Source organism: Numenius arquata, chromosome 10 (assembly GCF_964106895.1).
Source record: "Numenius arquata chromosome 10, bNumArq3.hap1.1, whole genome shotgun sequence".
Classification (NCBI taxonomy): domain Eukaryota; kingdom Metazoa; phylum Chordata; class Aves; order Charadriiformes; family Scolopacidae; genus Numenius; species Numenius arquata.
Window position 1 is genome coordinate 37214974 of NC_133585.1, and position 8196 is coordinate 37223169.

The window sequence follows — 8196 nt, forward strand, 5'->3', positions numbered from 1 at the left end:
TTAGAGAAAGAAATCAGAGACAAATCTGTACCTTTTCACTACACCGTGGTTGTTAAAAAGGACAGAAACGCTGTCTACGGTTTTTGAAATGAATTAGCTAGTGAAATTATTTCAGAAGTGAAACGTACCCTGTGTAGTCCTATAATCAAAAATTGTTTATTTTAGTAGAGGTTACATCGCACTGGCAGTGACTATGGGACAAGATTGCAATTTCAAGGGGTTCATGTGGAGGACGCTGTCTGCAGAAAGTGTCAGAGTTTCTTACCTAACCAAATAATCTGCTGTAACTGTTGTGATTAAATTGGAAAGAATTTCTTCCCCGTTGGCCAATGATAATACTTGAAAAATCAATAAACAGCGTGTTAGAGCACACAGAACTCATCCTACTTTGTGTGAGAAGAGGTTTCTGCTGACTTCGGTGACTTAAGTCAGCAAGTATTTTGACTTACAATCTTTGCTCCAAAAGGTCAAATGTCATTAAATTTGCTGATAAGTATCAACACTTCAGTCTGAATTTGAGGAAATATGGCCGTTGTCATCAAAGGCTAAGTCAGGAGCTGGTTGGGATAAATTTTGACAAATGCTGGAAAAGCCAAATTGGGATTTAACTTTAAGTAGCAATTGCATGTCTTAGGTAAAGCTCTTTACTCCTTTCCCTTCTGTAGGGCAAATCACTGCAGCAACCTGTTATTAAAACATCCCAAACAATAACAAAGCGCACAATTCCAGACCTGTGAGCGCCGGAGATGAAGCGTTCCAAGCCCTGCAAACGGGGAACTGTGGCCGCGTGTTGCTGTTGCCAGGTTATCGCTGAATAAATAAGGGCGCAGCCTTCACCAACTGCAAAATAACTTTGGGCAGCCTTGGCACAGGCTTCCCCACAAGACGGCAGGGCCAGCAACCGGCAAGCTCGCCGCAGGACTCCCCGGCACGTTTGCCGCTCGCTTGCAGGGGGCATGGGGCTCCTCCATGGTGTCCATGCCCACTTGGGACGTGACCGCGGGGGAAACTCTGCCAGGTGAACCTCAAACATTCTCTTTCATCTTTCCTTTGGTTTTCCACTCAGGAAGGGGAGGATCTGGCTGCAAATATAGGACTATGTGTCAGGCTGGGGAGGGAGAAAGCTCAGGATGGGGTAGCAGCCCTTGGTGTGAGGGAAGGCACAAGCAAAAGGAGGTGAAGATAAAATTGCAGCCTGTTGAGGGAGTTTTCAGTAGACATCACTTGTGGCTTACGGTTACTTTGGGGTTTGCTACAGATTTTCTCTTCCCCATTGCATCACCAGTTTAAGTGGGAAAATAGGGAGATGAAGGACCGGGACTGAGCTGGATGGAGGCAGGGACAGCAGAGAGGAGGGGAGGGGAGAAGAGGGGGACCTGTGCTGTTGGTGGAAGGAGCAATTAAATAACAATCATGTTAGAGGCAGAGAAAGCCATATAAGGGTGAAAATATCCCTCCGTGGGGCTTGCTGGTGTCAGGAGACCTGCTGTCCTGCACATGGATAGCTGTGTTTAGCCGTGCCGGCAGCAGGACGGGCTGCAGGACAAGCAGATGCTGCAACGCAGAGCGGAAGAGAAGCTAGAGGCAGCAGGGAAGGGGAATTTGGCAAGATTTTGTCAGGAGATTGGGGGTGAAAAAGAGGACAAGACCCCGTGGCGCCTGCAGCGAATTCCCACATTTGGGATGCTGGTGCCCGTGGTGAGCTTCGGCACGGACGGGGTGATGATTAGAGGGGCAGAGGCTGGCACGCTGCTGGCCACCTGCCTCCAGGAAGGGGCACGCGGGGATTTTGGGGCTGCCAGGGAGTGGGGCTTGCTGAAAGCTCCCAAAGGGCCAGAGGAGGTGGGCTGGGGCAAGGATGAGGGTCCCACGCTGTGACCGCACCAGTCTCTGGTGGCTCCTTTGGGGTTTTTGGAAGGTAAAGCCATGGGAGAGGGAAGGAGGCTGCTGGGGCTTCCCTCAAGGGCACCTGTATCTATTTTCATAAAGCGCTTGAAGGGGAAGAGCAATTTTATTTTTGCTTCGACTACCATCCTGCTACTTCTCAAGGAGCTTTATGGTTGTTATTTTTACATAAAATATTAGGGAAAGGTCAAGTGGAGGGGAAAAAAACACCCCAATCTCAACAGCAGATTTAATCTTAAGGGTAAAAAGAAAGAGTTTGTTATAAAGCCTTAGTTAACTTCCAGTGCAGTAGAAGGAGCGGAGCGTGACCACACATTCAGCCAAGTAACAACAAGATAAAACTGTTCCTGCCAGCTCAGCTTTTTATCATGCTTCTCCCCCAAAACAGTGGCTAACACCATTTAGGTAATGGCATAAACCTCTTTTTTCCCAATTTTAAAAAAATGTTATAATTTAGTGATTTAAACTTGCTATACTTTTACCAGAAATGGGCTTTGTTTCCCCCCTGCTACCCCTCCATACCAGAGCCATTACATATGAGATCATCTACTGTACTGAAAGGAGATTTCCAGCCTGCCCCTCTGTATATGTTAGGATAGTCATTACTGACCTAGTTGTAGACATAATAATGAAAGGCTGAGATTATGAATTATTATGCCTAATTTGTAAGGGATTCTCTGCTTTTGTGTTTTGCAATTCCCATCAGGCTTGAGGATTAAGCCCTGCTGAATTGCATGCTAATACCAATGTGCTTTGAATATGTGTGGGTTTATATCACATGTTTTCCTAATTCACTATTTTTATGAAGAACAATTTCAGTGGAAATATTTACTTTTCAAAGGATTGTTAGAAGCCCAACCAGAATCTCCTAAGGAAAGGGAAGTCGATGTACCCTCCATCTGCTCTGTGCTTACTCTAGCTCCCGTGTCCAGCGAGCTCTGCTTCTGCTGTGGCAAAACACCAAACTGTAGCTCTACCAAAGTATGTGGAAGGCTTTTGCTCTTTGTTAACGAGAGGGAGAGATTCCAGTTTGCAAGCAGTGTGCGGGCTTGCTTTCAATTACAATTCAAGATGGAAAAATCTTATTTACATACTTTATCGATGCATGTGAGGATGCGAGCTTAGTCTTTACAATATGTATTCCTAGTGCTTGGACAGCAGTACGGCGAAGGTGCCGGCAAAACATCAAGTGCGCGTGGCGTTGTTGTAGGTATGCCCGCTTTCCAGCAGTAAATCAGCTCACAAGAGCCACACGAGTTTGCAGGCAGCCGAGGCAGCGACCGCCGGCTGCGAGTAAACCGGTGCTTCGCCACGGTCTCACCCACCAGCGTGGGACGAGCTGGTGGCAGCTCCTGCTGCGCCTGGTTCAGCCTCCTCGGGTGGAACTGACTCCCTGTCGTTGTTGTAGGATGCTCCTGCTGCACTGCCCGCTGCTGCTCCTGCTGCTGCTGCCGCTCAGCTCCAGGCCCCAGAAGTTACCCACCAGAGATGAGGAGCTCTTCCAAATGCAGATCCGGGACAAAGCATTTTTTCACGATTCGTCTGTCATCCCAGATGGAGCCGAAATTAGCAGCTACCTCTTCCGAGACACCCCTAAAAGGTATTTCTGCCCAGGTCAAGTGAGGAGGTTGTACTTTGAAGGTAGTACCTCTATTTTCTGGGTGTTTTAAAATAAAAATTGGATCTAAACCAGAAAAATACAAATGCCAGTGTTTGTCTGGTGAAGTAAGTAACTATGTGAGTTTCTATGCCAATCCGGCCTCCCTGGCTGAGGGTCTATCCAATTTATCTGATTTCTGGGACAATCCCAGAGCTCCCACAGACCGTAGAAGTTCCCCAAAGTGGAGCCACTAACCATGTCTAGAGGCAAAGGGAACGGGAAGGAAATTAGACACTCCAGGCTTACCCCACCACGCTTGTCTTGCTTCATTATTTCATATTGTGCTTTAAAGAAGCAGCGTAAGCCAGTCTGCTCTGAATTCCTCACTATCCAACCTCGACCCTATGGGTCAGAAAATACTGAACTTAGGCTGGGGAAGAACCCGAGGCTCCAAAGAGTTCAGGGAAGGCCAGCATTGCCACCTTCCTCTTCGTATCACCCACCTCCTTAAGCCGTCATTGGTGAGAAACAATTTTAAACATTTATTTTCCAATAAAAGACATGTAGTGCTTCGGGGAATGCGGGAGGACAGCTGAAGGTGTATATATGTGCTTCTAGTGCCCTTACCTGGACATAGCATAAAATGTGTGTCCTGCTTTGAGGATTGTATCCCTAAATTCCAGGAAAAATCCCTTCTCCCTCATTTATACCTTTGGACCATTTATACTGTATATAGTTAGTGTAGGAGTAAAAAGGTAAGCTTGCTGGAGGGGAGGGCAGGAGGCCAGAAACCCCTCTGCCATGTCTGGACAAGCAAAGTGTGAACTCTGCAGCACAGTGTTAGTGGGGGGACTCCCCTCATCTCCTTAGTTCTTGCCCACCAGCCTTTCCATACTCCCTCTACACACACTTGCCTGTAAGTAATGCTTTTGTTTCTTGGTGTTGCCACACCAAGACCAACCTTGATCATGTCAAGTCAGTCTCCGCTGGTTGGCTGCCATCAGGATTTATTGACATATGGGTCTGCTAACCTTCCTCTAGGTATTTCTTTGTGGTTGAAGAAGACAACACTCCCTTAGCAGTGACAGTGACACCATGCGATGCCCCTCTGGAGTGGAAACTGAGTGTGCAAGAGCTTCCAGAGGAAGCCAGCGGAGAAGGTTCAGGTAACAACCAAACAGTGACTTCAGAGACCTACTTTTCCCCTGGATTTGAAGCCCCTCAGACCAGTCTTGGTGTGATGCTGAGTATCACATCAGGCCCATCTTTATGATCTTTACGTTTGGCTCTTCAGCCCCAGTCTGGCTGTTGTGCAGCAAACTGGCTGCAGGTAGCAACAGGATAAACATATAGCTGCTGCTGAGGAGAGAAAACGTCTCTGGCTTCCAGAGCTGAATGTCACACATTGAATTTTATACACACCTTTGCCCCCACTGTATTTAGGCAAAAAGTTTTAGTGTGACTCAGAGGGCCAGAGTGAAGGGTGCGATCCCAGAAACAGGCTCCTGGGGAGCTGTACGGCATCTCCAGGTTGGGTGCTTGAAGTAGTCTAGTGGAAGGTATGAGCTACCATTCACGAGACTCCATTAAAACTGGTCAGCTGCAATTTCTTTTGCATTTGGTTTGAACCTTAGTGCCAAACCAGTTTCTGTCTCTGATTTGACAGAAGTATCTTCCTCAGAAGATAAAACCTTCCTTTTTTGTCTCACTTTTGTATTATATGTAGAAGTGTCTGTTAGTGTTTTGTTTTCTCAGATTTGCAAATTGTGTCTGTACAAATGTTTTTCTTTGCTTATAATCTAGGTGAACCAGAACCTCTTGAGCAACAGAAACAGCAGATTACTAATGAGGAAGGCACAGAGCTGTTCTCTTACAAAGGCAATGACGTTGAGTACTTTGTGTCCTCTAGTTCCCCATCTGGTTTGTACCAACTAGATCTACTGTCAACAGAGAAAGATACACATTTTAAAGTGTATGCAACCACTACTCCAGAATCGGACCAACCTTATCCTGAATTACCTTATGATCCCAGAATCGATGTCACTTCTCTGGGACGTACAACAGTGACACTGGCGTGGAAACCAAGTCCCACCGCCTCCTTACTGAAACAGCCAATTCAGTATTGCATAGTCATCAACAAAGAACACAATTTCAAAAGCCTCTGTGCTGTTGAAGCCAAGCTCGGTTCTGATGATGCCTTCATGATGGCGCCAAAACCAGGTCTGGATTTCAGTCCATTTGACTTTGCCCATTTTGGCTTTCCCTCAGACAACTCTGGCAAAGAACGTGGTTTCCTAAAATCATCAAAGTTTGGGCGCCAAACATCCTCAAAGCCGAGAGTTGACCTGCATAAAGTTTGTGTTGGGAACAAGAACATCTTCACAGTGTCAGACCTGAAGCCTGATACGCAGTACTACTTTGACATGTTTGCAGTAAATACCAACACTAACATGAGCACCGCATACGTTGGCACCTTTGCCAGAACAAAGGAGGAGGCTAAACAGAAAACAGTCGAACTGAAGGACGGCAAAGTTACAGATGTATTCATCAAGAGAAAGGGAGCCAAATTTCTACGTTTTGCTCCCGTTTCATCTCACCAAAAAGTCACCTTCTCCATTCATTCATGCCTGGATGCTGTTCAGATCCAAGTTAGAAGAGATGGAAAACTTCTCTTGTCTCAAAACGTGGAGGGTGTGCGGCAGTTCCAGCTTCGGGGAAAAGCAAAAGCTAAATATCTCATTAGGCTGAAAGGAAGCAAAAAAGGTGCTTCTATGCTGAAGATCCTGGCTACAACAAGGCCTAACAAGCAGTCGTTTCCTTCTCTTCCTGAAGATACGCGAATCAAAGCCTTTGACAAACTCCGCACGTGTTCGTCGGTCACGGTGGCGTGGCTAGGCACACAGGAGAGAAACAAATTCTGCATCTACAGAAGGGAAGTGGATGACAACTACAACGAAGAGCAGAAGAAAAGGGAGCAGAACCAGTGCTTGGGTCCAGATACGAGGAAGAAATCGGAAAAGGTTCTCTGTAAATACTTCCACAGCCAGAACATCCAGAAAGCAGTGACCACAGAGACAATCAGAGGCCTGCAGCCTGGCAAGTCCTACCTGCTGGACGTTTACGTGATAGGGCATGGTGGGCACTCTGTGAAATATCAGAGCAAATTGGTGAAAACGAGGAAGTTCTGTTAGTGTCCCTGTACATAGAAATATATGGAACTCCGCTCTGAACATTATCTTACTTCCAAGTATATGGATTGACTACTTACACAGCTGAGAAGTTGTGACCTGTATTTGTACTGTGTAGAAAAGATATCAACTTGTATATTTATGTTTACATAAGTAATTGGTTGGAGGAACTGAGGCTGGTGCTCTCTGGTAGCATCTGGCAACGGTATTACCATGTGTCCGGTGACCCACATGTGATGCTCAGTAGATGTCCAAGGTAGCAGGAAACCTCGAAGGAACTGGCACTCCTTTGCTTCCATATTGCATGAACTGCTCCTAAATTATTTTATACTTAAAAGGCTGAGATACGTCATTCGTCCACCTTGTTATTCACACACAAAACTCACAGCCATACACCCTTTCTCTCAGTGTAGATGCTAGGGCTTCTGTAAATTATTTTATAGAGTCTTGTTTTAAATGTTTATGTTTCTATGATTGTAAACTATTAAAATCTCTCCCCAATAAAATACAGATCTAAACTAAGTATTAACTGGGCTGCACATGAAGCAGTTTCATTGCTAATGTAAATTCTTACCTAGCTGATTTTCATGTTTAAATACTGTATGTATTTCATGTACAAAGTTGCCATAACGTTATATTCCTGTACATAAAATTAAAAATATTAGATTATATATTGTTTCTTTTCTTGACATTTTGAGGGGATTCTTGACAGACTTGGGGACAGAAGAGGCATTTTGAAGCTTGAACCGAATTCAGCTAGTACATGCCTCTCTTCTGTTGTTCTTCATCTTTTTGGGCAAGGTGACTGAAGTGCAGTAGAATTACTGATGCTACTGAGTCAGTTCAAATCTGCAAGGGAGCGCAGGCCATTGAAGGGTTTGTGGCATACTCTGGGTCTACAGTGATACAAGTACTAAAGGAGCAGGACAGCACAGAGGAGCTTCACTTGTCCCGGGTGAAAATGGATCCTGTTTTGCCATGGTTGCGAGCGCTGCCAGTGCTACAGAAGGAGCTCGCAGTCTGAGTTAGAGAGACCATACAATTCAAACAAATAACACACCAGAGAACCAGTTGTTATTTTTGTTAGTTTATCATTGAAAACATTTGTGTTCTGGATGCTGCTGGTTTTGACCAAAGTAAGCAGCAAGGATTATTTTTTTTTCCATTAAAAAGAATGGTAATGCTAAGAAAAAAACATGTACTTTCATTTAAATTGCAAATATTTCCATTGTGTAGATTTCTTTAAAATATTAAATGTCTGGATCTCATCTTTTCTAAATTTTCTTATTTGTTTTTCCATATGTCACCTTCACTGACTCAAAAACTTGTATAGAGCTGCCTAATGGAAAACACACTTCTGAGAAGCAACTAGCCCAGCCCCATATCAAGCGGCTAAGAGCAGGACACATACTGCCTCAGTCCCAATAGTATAGTGTGGGTTAGGGCCTCAGGACAGGTAACTGAGACCTTTTTTTCTTGGTCCCACCATGTGTATCAGTCCAC

The 8196-nt window shown here is 45.2% G+C and overlaps 1 protein-coding gene across 1 annotated transcript; it reads left to right on the plus strand.

Moving 5' to 3' along the window:
* The first annotated feature begins 3314 nt into the window (after window positions 1-3314).
* On the plus strand, window positions 3315-7959 carry NDNF (neuron derived neurotrophic factor). The gene is made up of 3 exons (XM_074155130.1): window positions 3315-3505; window positions 4547-4671; window positions 5309-7959. The coding sequence occupies exons 1-3, from the start codon at window positions 3315-3317 to the stop codon at window positions 6694-6696; spliced, it is 1704 nt and encodes a 567-aa protein (XP_074011231.1). The 3' UTR covers window positions 6697-7959.
* The last annotated feature ends 237 nt before the right edge of the window (window positions 7960-8196 follow it).